Genomic DNA, 20,855 nt, shown 5'->3' with positions numbered 1-20,855 from the left:
CCTCGTAACCCTCCTTCGGCTTTCGACATGCTCTCTCCCTGTTCCTGGGAGTCAAGCAGAGGTCCCGGCCTAGAGGCGAAATAAGGCCGATCTGACGCACCCTCCATTACACAAGGGGCACTGTCACTGCACTTAGCCACTTCACTTTTGCTCTCTAAAGCAAGCACTTTCAATTCTAAGTTACGAATCGAGAGAGTATCAGAGAAAGGGCAATACCCTCTCCAGACACTGTTTTAGGGCCCGAAGGCAACACTACAGGGTGTATCATTTACAGAAGTAGCACTCTTCACAACAATGAAGGAGAGCGAGCACCTCTCGCAGACATATTCATAGCCCGTAGGCCATACTACAGGGTTAGGCAAAAAGAAGTCTACAGGTAAATTAGCAGGTTCACTACCCTGACTTTTGTTTACTGATCAATTGCGTACATACGAATCATACTTCTTTATTACGGAATTAGACAAAGTCTCCACAAAGAAGCAAGACCCAAACCCATCGTGCATACTAAGGGCGGATCTACCGAAGCTTTCGGTAGCCACACCCTATCTTTGCAGACAACACCCTCTGAAACTAGCCTAACTAGATTCAGATATCTTATGCAAAAATGAATCAAATTCAAATCAATTTAAGATAGCGTATGCCTAGCCACAAATCCAAGTAAATAAATCAAAAGACAATCAGGATACTTAGCGGCAATGAAGTTTCCAAAATCCTAAGACGGAGGTACTGAAAACAGGTGTTTCCAGTACCAGCGACAGAAAAATTATGAATAGAAAACGGGAATGGTTCCTGATACCCGCCTCCCAGCGGCGGGAATGGGTACTAACCACCTGGCCGACCACTGCGTGTGCCGGAGGTTTTTAAAATTCTGTTGGACTTCAGAAAATACAGCTATATATATATCTGACAGGTAAGTTTCATGAACAAACTTACTTTTAATGCTTTGGGTGCATTGAAAACTATGTAAACTGCATTCTTATGGCATTTTTCATTAAAAAAAAAAAACTTCAAATATTGATTATTTTGCATTTTTGGTGTCATATTTCATCTGCCAGATGAGCGTTGTAGGCGTCGTAACCCTGGAAATAATGTCTGATGAATATAATTGAGAAGCGTCGTAAGCCGAGACCGTCGTAACCTGGGGACTGCCTGTACATTGTTATATAACCATGGCCTCAAACAGCAACTATTCCACACACACACACAGAATGATTTTAGTTCACTAAATGGTATTCTGTACTGCATTTTAGTGACTGTAAAGTTTCTTTTTAGGTTTTTAAACAAAATCAATCTGAACATCTTGAATCGTAAAGAAGAAAATATCTTCGAAACGTTTAAAAGAACAGTTACACAAATGCAACTTTAAGGTCACATTCCTTCCATCCTTCCCCTATCCTAATTAACTTTTCTCACATTTATGGAATGAGATTTATTAGCATTTATTTATAGCATAAAAAGTAATTCTGGTGCCAAGGTATCATGTTGAATTAAATGTAAAAATTCAGCAAAAACCTTTGCTACTGATCCATGGCATTCCTCATCACACTTACACAAGACATTCTGTAATGGGGATGAGCAAAGACTAGTACAAAGCTAGGAATAGTTCCACGGTAGTAAAATATTTTCATCGTATGATGCATGTATGGATTAGAGTAGGTATATTATTGTTAGTCAATGGGTAAAAGTAAAACTATACCATAAAGGGTTTCATTTTATTTTTGAATTTCACGAAATTCAAAAATAAAAACCGCACTAATATTTCCAATCTTTGCCAGAGCAACTGATAAATCACCACAATTAAAATAAGTCATTCGATCAGAAAAACTGAAGCTAAACACTAATAAATAAGACATACCTGAGATGTAATTTGGGACTGCTCTTCTTTGGTAGCAGTCTTAATACCCTGCTGTGTTATAAATGTCTTGAGGACACCTGTGTCTGTGTTCTGGGGGTAGCCAAAATCAAGAATCTCTGAAAAGTTAAGAGAATGTAACTAAATTAGTCATAGACCAATGATTAATCACTAATTGTTAGAATACCGATGTATAGTTATTCCCCAGATCAATGTTAAAACAACTTGAATGGTTACAATACTTCAGAACAGAATGCCGATATTCTATGAAGTACAAGATATTTATAAAATCTAACTTGAAAAATTACTATACAGTATCAAAACTCAACATTGTAAATTTCTGATACTGAAATTTGTCTTCACATAGCCAATGCACAGTACATTTTAAATAACAATTAACATATTATAGGATGCAAACAATCTACTAAGGCTAAACATTTTAGCAAGCACTTTTATACCAAGTCTTTGTTCCCTTACCATCAAGCAGTTCATAAATAAGAACAAAATTGTTCTTGACGTTTTCCTCAGAAATCTTTCCGAAGTAGCTGCTCATCACCTGAAAATAATAAAATCAAACTATTTAAAAAATGGGTCACTATAACATGAAATTTTATACAAAGAATGTGTCAGAATCGGTCATGCAATTTCAAGTCAGGTCAATTTCACTTTGTAAATAAATCTCAAGTCAACTCTGCAACTAACTGTACTTTTTCTTACCTCCAGCATCTTGATGAGGAACTCAAACACCTGCGAAGCATTGACATTTTGCTTGGTGACAGCTGCAACCCAGATGTTAGCTCGCTGTTGAAATAAAACCAGTTATAATTCTTTTAGTTCTCACATACATTACTATCTACAATACAAAATGTATATTATGTCAGGAAGATTTAACTACATTTTTATTTGTAATGTATATTAAATTACTCTCCACAAAGAAAAGTGAACTTGTTGCTCATCCTACAAGTTTCATAATATCAATTCTACTTCAAAGAAATTTTTCAACAACCATCATGAAAGCAATGTCTATAACAAATGAAAACATTATTACACATGAATCATGGTGATGAGAGGTAAAATGACAAATGTTATACATCTAACTCTGCATACCTGTAGAGTTCTCTGTGAAGAAGGTACTAAGTAAAACAGTAAAGAAATACATGACCCACATCTGATTAATCTTCACAGAGCAATTTCAAACTCTTAATAAGGCCACAACATTTTCAGGATATATAACTCTTAATAAGGCCAAAACATTTTCAGGATATATAACTTAAGTCAACTCTACTTTATTCATAATACACTTTTTCAGCTAAAAGAATGAGGACCAGTAAGACAGAAATACAAGCAACTTACTCAAATGGATATAAAAAAAACTTGCTATTTCCAATTCTAACAGGAATTTTTAGAAGACAGTATTGTCAAGTGAAGTTACAACCTTCGATAACCAGCATGTCATTTATTTTGTTAAATGGTAGGATAGAATGCTATTAAGATTCTTCAACTTGTCAATGAATTCTTTGAATTGGCAGGTTACTATTCACAGAGAAGTCTTGAAAACAGGAACTCTACAGCCCATTCAATTTTTAATTTCACAACTTCATGTACATTTAATTTCACAATTTCATAACAAGATTTTAATTCTTTATTTAAAAGCTATTAGATTTTCTTCCCTCGTGATCACTCACAGTAAAAGGTGAAACAAGGACTCTACCTTAATGTGGAAAAAACTTGTACGAGCAATGTTGGTGACCGGTGAGCGGACTTGTTGACGAGCATGGATTACGTTAACACGGAATGCATCCACTGCATTTCGTCCAATGTCATCCCGATAGACACGGGATATGAGCACCTCACCTTTATGGTTTATATAATAAATAGACCACCTAACATCTTGGAGGTCCTGTAAAGAAAAAATTACATTTCTTTAATACCTTTTAAATGAAAACAGCAAAACATTTCTCAGACCATCAATAAACAGTTTCATCCTGTCAACACCCCTTTTTTTATTAGGCCCTTCTATTTGCCTTCACTTGGTCAATATAACAACCAAATACTCATTATTTTCTTGATTAGGTTAAGCCCTTCTATGTCATAACAGCTTTTGAATGATTATGGGTTAATCTAAATAATAGTAGCTCGTCGGGTATTTCCTTGGAAATTGCAGTTTCCAATAATATTTTGGTATATACTACTTTAAAATCTGCCCCACTCACGTGAATGCCACGTTTAACCTACTACCAGCCTACATAAGAACTCAAATTGGTATAGGTTATCTAAGTATCTCTGTAGGCATATATCTGCCTTAAGATTTTAGCATGCCTGTTTTAATGAATATAAAGATTTAAGAAAAAAGCAAAAGATCTCCATTATAAAGAATTCCTTTTGGAGGGGGTTTTGGGTATCTAGTACAGTGGGTCCCTATAGCGTAGCTACATACTAGGGTAAACAACCGAGTGGACTAGCCAACTCACCGACCACTGCGGTTTTGGCCACCCTCCGAAAAAGTACTTTAACACGTCCTGACACCGGAGATGGTCATCAGTCATGAGTTGTTGGTGGTGACAGCAAGAGCTCAAGACCTCTACTCTCCTCTCAAAGTAAGTATTTTCTCCAAAGTTAGAAATTAAGGCCATATTTTAAGATTTAAACAGAGGGTAATGAAAAGTGTGGCCAACGCAGTGCACACTACCCCAAAACGCTTTCGAAATTTTTACGTACAACTCCAACTATTTTGAAGATTGACGCCATCTCGATGTTTGCGGAGTTGCTTGTGTTGACGAACTTCCCATTTCCTGTGCTAAATCTGCACACCACTTGTACCCGTAGACGCTGGGGCACTTTTATCACAACAATCGTAAACCCAACCTCTAACCAGTAGTACTTATTCGTACTTATCGAAGGGGACTACGGCATTCTTTGCAGCGTTTTGCGCTCTTCAATTGTTTATCAGTGTTGTCAATTGGTATGTGTTTACCCTCCAAACTGGATATAAGACTTGCACAAAACCGGGGAAATAAGTTAAATTAGCTTATCTATTTGTAGTATAAATACACATTACAGCAATTCTATCATTACTGCATTACTATGACAACTAGAATTCATCATAACAGTTTTTAAATGCATTGGCGTATGTGTGACGCTCCACTAGATTGGCAACGATGAGTCTTTTTACAGTTGTCTACTCGTACTTCAGAAATATCTGTAATTTTTGGGGTTTAATTTGGTTGCAAAAAAGGAATAATAGACATGAATTAAATAAACATTGTAAAGTAAAGTTAAACTAAAACGTAATGAGTAAAGTAAACAATTAAGGGAATAAAGCATTGCACCTCATAAACATGTAGTCGTCTGCTGCACGTAACTGTGTTTGTGGAGTGAGTGCTTAGGAACCAGGAAGAGCAACGTGGTTCAAGTGCAATTTGGAGTGAATTAAGCCCAAAATGTGTATAATTACAATCAAATAAACACTGTGGAGTTTCAGTTGTGATGGCACTAAGGGTAAAACCACCGATTACAAGGTAAATATGAATTCAGTTCAAACCATGACCCCGGGAATAAAAAGTTTCATACTTTCACTAATATAGGCAACAAAATATTTTTTTCTTGTGCTGATTACAACTGCAATCTTGAGTAAAATCAATAAACGTTACATAGTATATAAGCTAACATTGTTAAAATGAGTGCTGGGAAGGCTGGGAAAGATGGTGGATTGTCCATGGTTAGACCGGCCAGCCTCACGATTGCCACCATATTGGATTTCAAAACTGCCCTGAAAACATATTTTACGAAGAGCGTCACATGCTTATTTTAGTTTGTATGGGGCTGTCATATATCACATTATGTTGACGAAACTTCAATCATTTGAATGGTATGCTTAAAGTTGTAATTGTATTCTTGTTTCACCAATTAAATATCAAGTGAATAAGACCTGGCTAGTGTGATGAGTTGGATTGTCTGTGATTGTTTACCCTAATTGGTGAAACAAGAATACAATTACAACTTTAGGCATGCCATTCAAAAGACTGAAGTTTCGTCAACATGATGTGATATATGACAGCCCCATACAAACTAACAAAAGCATGTGAGCTCTTCGTAAAATTTGTTTTCAAGGCAGTTTAGAAACCCAATATGGCGGCAATCGCGTGGCTGGCCGTTCTAACCACAGACAATCCACCAGCCTTCCCAGCACTCATTTGAACAATGTTAGCATATTTATGTATTGTTTATTGATTTTACTCAAGATCGCAGTTGTAATCAGCACAAGAAAACAACATTTTGTTGCCTATATTAGTGAAAGTATGAAACTTTTTATTCCCGGGGTCATGGTTTGAACTGAATTCATTTTTACCTTGCAATCGGTGGTTTTATCCTTACTGCCGTCACAACTGAAACCCCACAGTGCTTATTTGATTGTAATTACACACATTTTGGTCTTCATTCACTCCACATTGCACTTGAACCACATTGCTGTTCCTGGTTCCTAAGTACTCACTCAACAAACACACTTACGAGCAGCAGACGACAACACTGACTATGGGTGCAAAGCTTTATTCGCTTAATTGTTTACTTTACTCATTATTTAGTTTAACTTTACTTCAAAATGTTTGTTTAATCCATGTCTACTATCCATCTTTTGCAACGAAATCAACCCCAAAAAATTACAAATCTTTCGGATGTATACTTACGAGCAGATGACGCAAGGAAAAATGACTCACCATTGCCAATCTAGTGGAGCATCACACATACACCGATGCATTTACAAACTGTTTCCATGAATTCTAGTTGTCATAGTAATGCAACAATGATAAAATTGCTGTAATGTGTATTTATACCTACTACAAATAGATACACTAATTCAACTTATTTCCCCGGTTTTGTTTAAGTCTCATACCCAGTTTGGAGGGTAAACACATACCAATAGACAACACTGATAAACAATTGAAGAGCACAAAACGCCGCAAAGAATGCTGTAGTCCCCTTCGATAAATATGGTTAGAGGTCAGGTGTATGATTGTTATGATGAAAGTGCCCCAGCGTCCATGGGTACAAGTGGTGTGCGGATTTAGCACAGGAAATGGGAAGTTTATTGACACAAGCAACTCCGCAAACATTGACATGGCGTCAATCTTCTAAATATTCAGAGTTGTAAGTAAAAATTTCGAAAGCGTTTTGGTGGTGTGGGCACTGCGTTGGCCACCCTTTTCAGTACCCTCTGCTTAAATCTTAAAATATGGCCTTAATTTCTAACTTGGGAGAAAATACTTACTTTGAGAGGAGAGTAGAGGTCTTTAGCTCCTTCTCTCGCCAACAACAACTCGTGACTGATGACCATCTCCGGTGTCAAGACGCGTTAAAAGTACTTTTTCGGAGGATGGCCTAGCTGTGGTAGTGTCGGTGAGTTGGCCAGTCCACGCGGTGTTTTACCCTAAATATCGCCTGGCCAGTGCAATGACGAAGGATCGTCTGTGGTTGTTTACCCTATGGATATCCTGTTAACATACTGAGAAATTGACAAACCTAGAGGAGCATAGGGTTGGGAGGGACAAAATTAATCGGAGAGCAAACTAGAAAATAAGCTGCCTGAAAAATACAAATCAATGGATACCCTAGATAGGTAGTAGCTAGTTCCTAACGTTATTTCTACATCACCGGGCAACCAAGATTAAGCCTGGATCCTACTATAGGTAATATCCTCTTGAAGAAATTCACGTACACCATAATACTATTAAATCAAAGTAATGCTCAAACAGACTATCCCCTAAAAAAATCCCATTGGCCTCGTAGGATGTACCATGAACTACCTAATTTCCTCCGAGATGTCACAATCTCAGCTGGTCCAGGTCTGCCATGGATTACGGTATAGGTACTAGGTATATGGTGGACTTTCCCTCAGCAAATACAGCGAAAAAACAGCTTCATCTATGCTCTCGCGCACACTACATCATATTACTTCTAAAATATATAATTTCTACAAAACTAATATCTGTACAAACCCGTGAAAGTAGTGTCACAAGAGATACGTCACGCCGACAACATTCTTCGTACTCGGGGAGGGCGCTTTTTCAGAGATCAATTGACGTCAGCGTCAGCTAGATCATAACATTCACACATGAATCCACCTAAACTTTCGTACGATGTTAGTTTAATCAATGTTGTCAGTTAAATTTTATTACATTCGACAGTTTTGTAAATTTATCACATAGGATGAATTACAAAGCAATTTTACCGTTGTATAGATCACAAATATCTTCAAAAATTATTGCACGAAGGATTCGTCAGCAGCACCGCTAAGTGACCCTAAATAGGTCTCTTCCTGTAAACGGCAGATCAAGCAGCCTGTACTGTAAAAAGGAAATTATAAGCACAGTGGCTTAATTTTTTGTCAATGCTTTAGAAAACTATACAGCTAGAAAGTGACATCCGGCCATATCCTGTTAAAGGGCAGCGCTGATACGGATAGTAAACCTGGAGCCTGCACCAACATCTATTTATTATGTGCATCACAACCCTTTAGCCATTTGTTTTAAATTGTATGATAAAACTGTAATTTAAGGAAACCGAGTATTTTAAAGGCGAGTGAAATAAAAGTAAGGTTCCGGTGAAATAAGGACAAAATTCTCTCAAATAATCTAGAATCTTATGGTATTTCGATGGAGTAAACAATAATGAATGTGTTCCTAAGTCCAAAGATTCAGCCACTGACAGTATTTTATATAAACTTATGAGCATACTCTATATGCTATTAACACTACGGGCTGCTCTAGGAGCAAGAGTCTGTGCTAGCATAAGGCCAGCTTAATCTCAAACAACAACAGCTTTTAACATCTCCCCTCCCCCTCCTTTTTTTTTTTTTTTCTTGGTAAATACACATGCATTAAACAATGAACTCTTTAACTTCTTGATTTCATCACGTTCTTGACACTGCAGTATTATTCAGGTGAAAAACCCTGCCGTTCGTGAGAGGATAGAACTTGAACTCACACACGAGTTTGTAGAAAACATGCTGCACACAACAATTCGACAGAATTAAATTTTTTCGCAAATTTCACTGAGGCCACTGGCGTAACGTTTATTAGCAACAAGCTAAATAGTTTCCAGGCAAGGAGCTTATATGTGTGTCATCCGTTTTAGCGAGCATGCGCGTCCTCTGTTTTGCATTAGGGTAAGAAACAAAACAATGATACTAGTAGGCTGCTATATGCGAAGTCTTATGGCAAGGTGCTAAAGATATCAGACTCCAACTCGAATTGTCTTGTGATCTCGTGTATAGCTTTGGTGGGAGTTTCTTACACTGACTAGCAATCATAATAGGATGTTTTCGCATGTGTGTTCCCATCAACTTTTTTTTATATAACTTAAGAACGATAGTACTCGCACAGTACTCCGGTAGGCGAAGTCTTTTAAGCTCTATCTTCCCAAATGGACATTCTGCTCTTTGGAAGCTTGTTGACGAAATTAGTGAACTCTTTGGATTCTGAATAATGATTGCTTTAATAAAGTCAGGCAATACGCACTATATTCATAAGAACAAAAGACATTTTAGTTACACCAAAATTTTGGAAACTGTTGTAGACATATGAACCTTGGTTGTAGGCTAAGCTGTTTTTATGCCAGCTGGCGTTCTTCTTAATACGACACTTGTATACCTACTGTCGAAGGTCACTGACCATCTCTAATCCGATACCCAGATCCTCTTTCCATATCCAAAAAAGACACGGGATTATGTGGGACATGCTGGGAACTCGATTTTTCCGCAAATTGAATGCATAAAATATTGAATTGAGCATTTTTTTTTTTTATCAAGGATTTTCGTCCATCTGAGAAGTCGAGTCGATGACGTAAGCAGGAATTTAGCGAAAGAGTTAGATAGTCAATCCTCTTGAAGGTATCTCTTCAAAATAGGAAAAATAAATAATGAAATGACCTCAGGAATGTCCTCCTGAAGCAATTAACATACAATCTCCTCACAAAGGGAAAACTGGTCGTTTGTAACCAACTGAACCGTACATAACATTATATTATATTATATATATATATATATATATATATATATAATTATTATATATATATATATCACTGGTGGGCTAATCCTCGATGAAATAGGTACGGGGATACGGAAGGACATGGCACATTACATGATTCTTTATTGCTACGACGTTTCGAGACAAAGTCCCATCTTCAGGCTAAAGGCAAGAAATAAATATTAACATCATTACCAAACAATTAGGAGTTAACGTAAAATTATTATAAATTAAAGTATTTCTAAGTAAAATTACGAATTAAAAAATCTCAAAGAATGAGTATTACATCAATACATAACATATTCAAGAAAAGGAAATGTAAAATCATAAAAAATTAAAATATTTCTAAGTAAAATTACGAATAAAAACATTAAACAGAATATATGTATATATAAATATAATAATATCAAAAATGAGGAAAATACCTTGCTCAAGCAGAGTCCCGCCGTTCCGTGTCAGGACGGTGGAAAAAAAAGTCAAGAAGAGGCAAAGAAAAACAAAGTGACGTGTCTTTATGCTATATACAAAGGTACTGAGGTAGTATGGTTGTTAAGTGAAGGTACCAGTTTCTTAATTGCCAAACTTTCAAGAACGAGGAGGTGGTGTTCATATGGTGACGTCATAATGACCTTAAAGTTGTTATAATCTATCTCTGGCTTAACAGATTCTGGCGTGATTCCTAATATTTGATTGTTCAGGGGTGGATAATTTCTTGCTGCCCGTTTTCGGTAACTTACACCTCTATGAGCATCACATCTCACTTTGAGCAACCGGCGCGTACTTCCTACGTAGGTCTGCTGATTACATCGACAGCAATTAAATAAATACACTACAACCGGATTGCATCAAGGAGGGCAATTCTCTTTGTTTTGTTTTAGGAAGCTACCAATATTTCTAGGATTTATGCAAGTGAATCTGGTATCAACTGCTGGATAATGGCGGTTTAAAATTTTCTTAAGGGGGTGCAAAAACTTCTTATCATGTATATAAGGTATTTTAATATAGTATCTAAATTTCTGTGCTAAATGGACTGGACTAGGTGGATGAAAAAGTTTATTGATGGTATTTTTTGACGTATTTAAAAAAAATAACCCGATGGGTAACAATTGCTTTTGAAAAATCCCTCAAGAAATATTATTTTCGTCATGGAATATTTCCAACTTGATGTTAGGTTTATAGCCCTGTGGAGGAGCGTTGATAAAGAATTTAATTTAAAATTATAAAAACAAAAACTGTAGAAATTCAAGCCAAGACCGGTAAAGGTAGGTTTCCTGTAGATTCCTATGTTAAAACAGTTATCTTTACGAACTACCATTGTATCTAAAAATGCTAATTGTCCATTTTCTTCTAATTCACAGGTAAATTTAATATTTTGATGTTTGGAGTTAGCATATTGTAAAAATGAGTCGCTATGATGCCTATCTTTAAACAAAACAAAAGTGTCATCTACATACCTTCGGTAAAAAAAGCGGTTTTAAAAAGACGGAGGGCAATTGTCCAGCAGTTCCCTTTCAAATTTGAGCATAAAAATATTGGCGAATGTACAACTTAGGGGATTCCCCATACCTACACCCTCTATTTGCAAATAAACCTGTCCATTAAAAATGAAAGCAGTGTCCCGCACTGCTAATTCTAACAATTTCCTAAAATTATCACGTTTAAAGCCACTATATGTAGTATCGTCTTCTGTAAAAATAGTATCTAAAATAAAGCTGATGGTTTCCTCCACAGGTATATTAGTGAAAAGTGCTTCAACGTCGAAGCTTGCCATGGTTAGGTCAGAGTCCTGGCATAAAATACTGTTCTTAAAATCAAGAGAATTGGTTAGATTATATTCATTTTTAAAATGATTCTCTAATAGAGGTGTCAAGAATTTAGCTATTTTGTAACCTGGTGTAGTATAGGATGAAAGGATGGGTCTCATAGGGATACCCCTCCTTGTGTATTTTTGGTAGGCCATACATAACACCCAATGAAGAACCTGTTACATAAAGATTTTCGTAAGTTGTTTGATCTATCGTTTTATTATCTTTCAACGTTTTCAAGAACCGGTTTATTCTGTCCTCATTTTTAAAAATTAGTTTGTTAGTCAATGTCACCCATGTTTCTAAACTTGGTAGCGTCTTTCAGAATTGTTTCCATTTTGTGAATATACTCTGTTTTATTCATTATGACGGTTCCCTTGCCTTTATCGGGTTTAGAAAAAATGAGATTGCTTTTTTCCTTTAGTTTCTTAAGGATACCAAGGTCACGTTTATTAAAAAATGGTGCCCATCTTGGTTTTAGTTTGTTAAAATTGATATGGGCAAATGTGGACAGGTCGTTTTGAAACTTCGAAAGGTCAGTATTCAGAGCTATGTTTTTTAATTTTGAAAACAAAATTTCAAATGGTAGAAAATATTCATAATATGGAGGTGTGTAAACCGGCAAGCAAAAATCCAGGCCTAAAGATAAAAGGAATTCCTCTCTCTTGGTTAAATTGTAATCAGATAGGTTAAATACTACCTTATTCCCTCCTTCATTGAATTTAGGTGTAATGATGCCTAGTTTCTGAAGCTTGTTATTATGCGTGTTCTTTATTCATCAATGTAGTGGTTAAGGTGTTTAGTCAGTAAGCAATTGAATAATAACAAATCAATAAGTGTAAAGTTTCTAACAATTTCATTGTGCAAAGGTTGAATGGCATTTTCATGTTTCTTAATTAGCTTTTCTTTTTCACAATCTCCAAGTTTAACAAAGTAGTTGTGGAATCAGAATAAAACCTGGTATTATACAAAGATTGTCTATACAATTTGAACTTCACAAAATTTGGCGCAACATGGTTAAGGCTACAGTACTGTAGAAACTCTAGGTCAAGCTTGGCCTTTGGACAACTTTTTCAATGTGTTTTTCAAATTTGCGACATTTCTTGCAGCAAATATCTGTTGTATCTTTTCACTATTAGGTCCCAAAAATGTACTAATCCTCTCGATCTAAGTCGCACCAGAAAGAGCAGGGCAAACATCCAGGAAAACATCGTGGATCTGAAGGGATAGGCGACTCGGTTCCAAGAACACGGCAACACAGACTCCACTACGCATCTTCCTCAAAGAAAAATCCACTAAAAAATATGATGGCCATTGAAACAGGCGAGGTTTACACAGCGTAGATTCTCATGTTCACAATAAGATATTCTTCATCACTGGTGGGCTAATCCTCGATGAAATAGGTACGGGGATACGGAAGGACATGGCACATTACATGATTCTTTATTGCTACGACGTTTCGAGACAAAGTCCCATCTTCAGGCTAAAGGCAAAGAAATAAATATTACATCATTACCAAACATTAGAGTTAACGTAAAATTATTATAAATTAAAGTATGTCTAAGTAAAATTACGAATTAAAAAAATCTCAAAGAATGAGTATTACATCAATACATAACATATTCAAGAAAAGGAAATGTAAAATCATAAAAAATTAAAATATTTCTAAGTAAAATTACGAATAAAAACATTAAACAGAATATATGTATATATAAATATAAAAATATTAAAAATGAGGAAAATACCTTGCTCAAGCAGAGTCCCGCCGTTCCGTGTCAGGACGGTGGAAAAAAAGTCAAGAAGAGGCAAAGAACAAAGTGACGTGTCTTTATGCTATATACAAAGGTACTGAGGTAGTATAGTTGTTAAGTGAAGGTACCAGTTTCTTAATTGCCAAACTTTCAAGAACGAGGAGGTGGTGTTCATATGGTGACGTCATAATGACCTTAAAGTTGTTATAATCTATCTCTGCCTTACAGATTCTGGCGTGATTCCTAATAATTTGATTGTTTCAGGAAGTACGCGCCGTTGGTCAAAGTGAGATGTGATGCTCATAGAGGTGTAAGTTACCGAACGGGCAGCAAATTATCCACCCCTGAACAATCAAATATTAGGAATCACGCCAGAATCTGTAAGGCAGAGATAGATTATAACAACTTTAAGGTCATTATGACGTCACCATAAGAACACCACCTCCTCGTTCTTGAAAGTTTGGCAATTAAGAAACTGGTACCTTCACTTAACAACCATACTACCCTCAGTACCTTTGTATATAGCATAAAGACACGTCACTTTGTTCTTTGCCTCTTCTTGACTTTTTTTTCCACCGTCCTGACACGGAACGGCGGGGACTCTGCTTGAGCAAGGTATTTTCCTCATTTTTGATATTTTTATATTTATATATACATATATTCTGTTTAATGTTTTTATTCGTAATTTTACTTAGAAATATTTTAATTTTTTTATGATTTTACATTTCCTTTTCTTGAATATGTTATGTTATTGATGTAATACTCATTCTTTGAGATTTTTTAATTCGTAATTTTACTTAGAAATACTTTAATTTATAATAATTTTACGTTAACTCCTAATTGTTTGGTAATGATGTAATATTTATTTCTTGCTTTAGCCTGAAGATGGGACTTGGTCTCGAACGTCGTAGCAATAAAGAATCATGTAATGTGCCATGTCCTTCCGTATCCCCGTACCTATATATATATATATATATATATATATATATATATATATATATATATATATATATATATATATATATATATAGTCTATCACATTACCGTGATTCGTATACATATATCGAACTACAAATGTCCTTTAATATCTAATTCGCTCTACCTCTCTGTAGTAGCCATCTTGCTTGGTGAGACGTTCCCGCGTGAAATCAGATTAATCAACAGATATCACAAGTTTAACATACGACTAGAATTTGAGAAATATCTAGAAGTGTTCGTGAACTATCGGTGATAAGATTAGTGTGAAAATAGTAGGATAAAGCGTCTTCTAAGTTAGTTTATCAAGTGTAATACTGTAAATCAGAACAAGATGGCAGTAAGTTCCAACTGCGGGAAGAGATTGCGTAATTTAGCGTGTTTAGCAGATTCGCAATACGATGAGGTAGCAGGAAGGGAACTGGCATTTCTCATCTATGAAATCAGCAACAGTCCTAACCAAAAGATACAAAAGCATTCATAGATATATTAGAAGGATATAATCCTTCAAACTGGAACAAATCTAATGAAAACATCTTGAAAATAATTGAAGAAGTTCCAAATAAAATCCAAGTGGTCAAGAGACTCATAAAGAAAATATACATAAACCAACATATTCCGACAAAGAAAATGAATAAGGTGAATCTTGTGAATATCCTAATTGACGCATTAGGAAAAAGAATGCCAAAAGCATGCAAACTGTTTAAGGTTTGGTATAGCATAGTCAATCCACAAAACCTAATCAGAAAATGTGCTGCATGCAACATTCCGACCCATCCACAGTGTGCTGAGGTAATACAAGATATGAGAAAAGATAAAAAAATTTTTTGTTCAAACATGTCTATCATGGATAGACAATGTTATTAAATCAAGATTGAATGTACAAATAGTTGAGGATGAAGAAGAAGAGGAAGAGGAAGAAGAAGAAGAAGAAGAAGAAGAAGAGGAAAACGGAAGAGAAGTAAACAAAAATGAAATGACAGAAAAAAATAAGGAAAACAAAGAACAAGATAAAAGTATGGATGCAGAGATACTCATTGATACTACATATGAGGCAATAAAGCAGCATACCTACGAAGAAATAAATTACGATATGGCAACAGAAAAGCAAATCCCGAAGAGGCTCTACCAGATCTACAATGACGGGAAAGAGGAAAAAATAGACAAGAAAGACAAAATCTGCAACCTTTTGAAAAGAGGGAATTGCAGATTTGGAGAAAGATGTTTACTACAAACATCCTAAGGTATGTCACAACTATGAAATATATGGTAAATGTGCATACTAGATGGATATGGGGATGATTGCAGAGAATCTGCATCCAAAAATATGCAAAAACCTAAAAGAAGGAAAAGGATGTAAGTTCGACAAAAAATGCAAATATATGCACCCTGTAGCCATGAATCATAATCAAATAAATAACCAACCAAGTAATAAAATCCAAAATAAGAAAGAAACAAATAAAGAGAGAAATCAAGAATATCAGGTAAAAGAGAAAAGCAAACCACCAATGAGATATGCAGAGATGTCAGCAAAAAATTTCAATGCATCAGCTCCAAAATTCTACTCAAGGGATAATAACTGTATTTATTATGCAAGAGGATATTGCAGAAACGGAGAAAATTGCAGATTCAGACACAAAATGAATAATTATGATGAAGGAAGATCAAATATTATGGAAAAGTTGGATTTTTTAATGTCAGAATTTCTGGAAATGAAAAAAAAAGAAAACATACCAGAACAGGAAAGAGACATGGGAAAATCCTTATTACTACCAATATTAAATGAAAGGAGAAAACACGCAAACCATCATAGTGATGAATGCGCAGGGTTTAGTTACGAGTAACTCAAAAAGAAAATAGAGTACTTAGAAGAACTAACCCAAATTTGAAAAGAAAAAAAATAGATATAATGAATATAAGTGAAACCTGGTATTCCCAAGAGACTGGGAATGATGATCAAATAAAAGGGTTTCCAAACTTATGATCAGATTAGAAAAAAATAGGAATCAAGGGGGTGGAACCGCAATATATGAAAGACAAAAAAAAGGAAAAATATATGAGAAAATAGTAACTCAGAATGTGAAATAATAGCGGTAGAATTTGAATCTGAAAAATTAATGAACATCGTAATATATAAGACCTCCTAATACTAAAGAGTTTGGACTTAATAATTGAAAAATTGGATGATATATGTAGAAATCACAAGGACTGGACTATTCTCCTATCTGGTGACTTCAACTTTCCTTTCGTAGAATGGAAAGAACGAATAGGAGATTGTGGATGTACTTATACATATAAAAAGGGAGTAATGTAGTGCAGAAGAAAAGAGGCAATTCGAAAAGCTATTAGATATGCTACTAGAATACAACATTCAACAAAATAAATCACCTGCCAACAAGAAAGGAAAATACTTTAGACCTAGTATTTGTGAACGAGGTGAATTATGTTAAAGAAAATAATAGTTTATAATGCGAGTATTTCAGACCATAATGTCATAGAATTAACAGTTCATTCCAAAAGCAAAAGTGAAAAACAGAGATAAGCAAGAAATGAAAAAAGTGGGAAGGATATGGAAAATACAACTTCTACATAAAAATATAAAAATGGTCAGAAATAAATGAAGAATTAAAAAACAAAGATTGGGATAACATTTTCGTAAGCGATGACATAAGGGTAAATACGGAGGATATTATAAAATAAAATATTAGAGAAAATAGTGGATAAATATATACCGAAGAAGAAAAGTAAACATCAATTTCATGGCATACCAAGAGATAGAAGGATCTGGTTCCAGAAAATCAGAAAGTGGAAAAAAGGTCTTGCAAAAGAAAAAAAATGCATGGAAAGTTATAGAACTAAAAAAGTAAGATAGAAAATGCAGACAAAAGATTATACAATCAAAAGAAAATGAAAAAACGAAATTGGAAGAAAAAACCCTATTAAATATCAAGCAAAACCCCAAACTATTATACTCATATGCGAAGAAGATGAATAAAAGAAGAATAGAAATAGGCCCTCTGAGAATTGAAGGGAGATTAACGAATGAAAAAAAGGAAATTTGCACATACTGGCAGAACGATAGAGAGAATTCACCCCTAGAATAGATAATGAAGATAATGATATAGAAGTAAGGGACGAAAATAGTGAATATCTAGCTGACATAGAAATTAATGAAGCTGATATTGTGCAGGCAATTAATGAAATTAAAAATGGAGCTGCTGCAGGGCCTGATGGAATCCCTGCTATTTTGTTAAAGAAAGTAGTTCATTCTATCGCAAAGCCACTTGCAATATTATTAAGACAAAGTGTAGATACAGGCAAGATTTATGATGAGCACAAATTAGCATATATCACCTACTTTTTTCAAAAGTGGATCAAGACTTGAGGCAAGTAATTATAGGCCTGTGAGTCTAACATCACATATTATGAAAGTGTATGAAAGGGTAATGAAGAAATATTATGAAACATTTAATAAAAAAATAATTTGTTTAATATAGGACAACACGGTTTCGTACCCGGAAAAAGTACACAAACCCAACTGTTAGTCCACCGTGAGAACATATTCAAAAATATGAAAAGCGGAAATGAAACAGATGTGGTTTATCTAGACTTTGCAAAAGCTTTTGACAAAGTAGACCATAATATATTAGCAAAGAAAATTAGAAAACACAATATCGTAGATAAAATAGGAAGATGGTTAAAAGAATTTTTACACAAAGAAAACAGATAGTTATTGCAAACGATGAGAAATCGGATGAAACCAAGGTAATATCCGGTGTGCCACAAGGTACGGTGTTAGCTGCTATACTGTTTGTTATTATGATTGAAGACATAGACAGTAATGTTAAGGATTCGGTAGTGAGTAGTTTCGCTGATGACACAAGAATAAGTAGAGAAATTACTTGTGATGAAGATAGGAACGCTCTACAAAGAGACCTTAACAAAGTATATGATTGGGCAGAGGAAAATAGGATGGTATTTAACTCTGATAAATTTGAATCAATAAATTATGGAGACAGAGAAGGAAAGCTATATGCATATAGGGGACCTAATAATGAGACAATCACAAATAAGGAAGCAGTTAAAGACCTTGGTGTGATGATGAATAGGAACATGTTATGCAATGATCAAATAGCAATTCTTTTGGCAAAATGTAAAGCAAAAATGGGAATGTTGTTACGGCACTTCAAAACAAGAAAAGCTGAACACATGATTATGGTACCCACACTATCAAAAGGATATTGCACAAATAGAGAGTGTACAAAGGTCCTTTACAGCTAGAATAGAAGAAGTTAAGGACCTTGACTACTGGGAAAGACTACAATCATTAAAAATTATATAGTCTAGAAAGGAGAAGAGAAACGCTACATGATAATTCAGGCATGGAAACAGATAGAAGGAATAACAGAAAATATCATGGAACTAAAAATATCAGAAAGAGCTAGCAGAGGTAGATTAATAGTGCCCAAAACAATACCAGGAAAAATAAGGAAAGCACACAGGACATTAATCCACTACGCACCAGCATCGATAATGCAGCGTCTATTCAATGCGTTGCCAGCTCATCTGAGGAATATATCAGGAGTGAGCGTAGATGTGTTTAAGAATAAGCTCGACAAATATCTAAACTGCATCCCAGACCATCCAAGATTGGAAGATGCAAAATATACCGGAAGATGTACTAGCAACTCTCTGGTAGACATTAGAGGTGCCTCACACTGAGGGACCTGGGGCAACCCGAACGAACTGTAAGGTCTGTAAGGTAAGGTCTCGGAATTAATATATTTTCATATATGCTTAACCGAGGGGAATTTATTAAGCGATTATCGCTTAATAAATTCCCCCTCGGTTAAGCATATATGAAAATATATTAATTCCGAGGTAGAGCGAATTAGATATTAAAGGACATTTGTAGTTCGATATATATATATATATATATATATATATATATATATATATATATATATATATATATATATGTGTGTGTGTGTGTGTGTGTGTGTGTGTGTGTTTATGTGTAATTGTAATAGCCACAATGCCCTCTTAACTTCTCGGATTTTTCACACTTTTTTGGAACGATTGTCACTAAAAAGCCTTCGATCCCAATGCACTTAAGCAACTTGACGAAATTCTGATGTCCTGTTTTCGTGTGTGTGTGTGTGTGTGTGTGTGTGTGTGTGTGTTGTGTGTGTATATATATATATATATATATATATATATATATATATATATATATATATATATATATGAAAGGAGCCCATAAAAACACCAAAAATATAGAGAGAAAAGTACTATATTCAGAGACTGCTGTCTCCCTCTTCAGGTAGATGAATGAGAAAGTTTTTACAGAAAAGGTGGTATTTATACCAAGAGATCCATCCACAGGTAAGCCAATTTAGGTCACCCCCGCTGATAATCTCCTTTAATCTTCTTGAGCGTTGGTTGAATGAAAATCTTGTCGATCGTATCTGAAATCCATGCTAATTTGAGATGTTCATTACCTGCCTCTCTTTTTTATTAAGGCCGATTTCATCATTGACCTAAATTCGCTTGCCTGTGGATGGACCTCTTGGTATAAATACCACCTTTTCTGTAAACTTTTCTCATTCATCTGCCTGAAGAGGGAGACAGCAGTCTCAGAAATATAGTACTTTTCTCTCTATATTTTTGGTGTTTTTTGGGCTCCTTTTATTAGATGGAATTTTGTTGTAACAGAAACACTTTTACCAGTCATATATATAATATATATATATATTATATATATATATATATATATATATTATATATATATATATATATATATATATATGTAAAGTAAAAGCACTTTTACATATATATGTAAAAGTGCTGTCTCCCTGAAGAGGGAGACAGCAGTCTCTGAAATATAGTATTTTTCTCTCTATATTTTGGTGATTTTTATGGGCTCCTTTTATTAGATGGAATTCTGTTTGTAACAGAACATTTTTACCAGTCATATATATATATATATATATATATATATATATATATATATATATATATATATATATATATATGTAAAAGTGCAATGTGGGAGACATTTGTTCATGAGATGTCATAAGCTTCCTTCCGAACATTTTCCATTGACAAGACGTAGTTAAAGTTTAAGATAAACTCATATAGAAACAAAATGAAAGGTTTTTTTTATTAATGCATAGGAAGCGTGAAATACCAGGAAAATTAACGGACTTTTTATCTGTAGTTTGAAGCTGGCCTTATACCAGCACGGGAGCTTGCTATACCAATTTTATCATAGAGGTAAGGGTTGCAGGTGCTTGTAAAAATGAAGACGCCGAGTGGTGTTACCAGGCCGAGTCATGCTTTCTTTATTTCTAACCTTTCCAACCTTCCCCCACCCCTCGTCAAACCAACTCCCCCCCCCCCTCCCCCCCTTGGAACAAAACCACTCCCTCCACCTCGCATCTAATCCGAC

At 35.1% G+C, this 20,855-nt stretch overlaps 1 protein-coding gene across 1 annotated transcript in view; it reads right to left on the bottom strand.

Moving 5' to 3' along the window:
• Window positions 1-1,443: 1,443 nt before the first annotated feature.
• The window catches only part of LOC135208379 (AP-1 complex subunit mu-2-like), a 50,648-nt gene continuing 31,236 nt past the window's right edge, over window positions 1,444-20,855 (bottom strand). The window contains exons 4-8 of the mRNA XM_064240480.1: window positions 3,564-3,752; window positions 2,570-2,653; window positions 2,330-2,408; window positions 1,856-1,971; window positions 1,444-1,560 (exon numbers count right to left, since the gene is read on the bottom strand). Of these exons, the coding sequence (XP_064096550.1) occupies window positions 1,444-1,560; window positions 1,856-1,971; window positions 2,330-2,408; window positions 2,570-2,653; window positions 3,564-3,752 (585 nt within the window). The remainder of the gene's footprint in view (window positions 1,561-1,855; window positions 1,972-2,329; window positions 2,409-2,569; window positions 2,654-3,563; window positions 3,753-20,855) is intronic.

The sequence above is a fragment of the Macrobrachium nipponense genome, chromosome 35 (assembly GCF_015104395.2).
Source record: "Macrobrachium nipponense isolate FS-2020 chromosome 35, ASM1510439v2, whole genome shotgun sequence".
Classification (NCBI taxonomy): Eukaryota; Metazoa; Arthropoda; class Malacostraca; order Decapoda; family Palaemonidae; genus Macrobrachium; species Macrobrachium nipponense.
The sequence above is the reverse complement of the archived record's forward strand: the minus strand, read 5'-3'. Positions and strand labels throughout refer to the sequence as shown.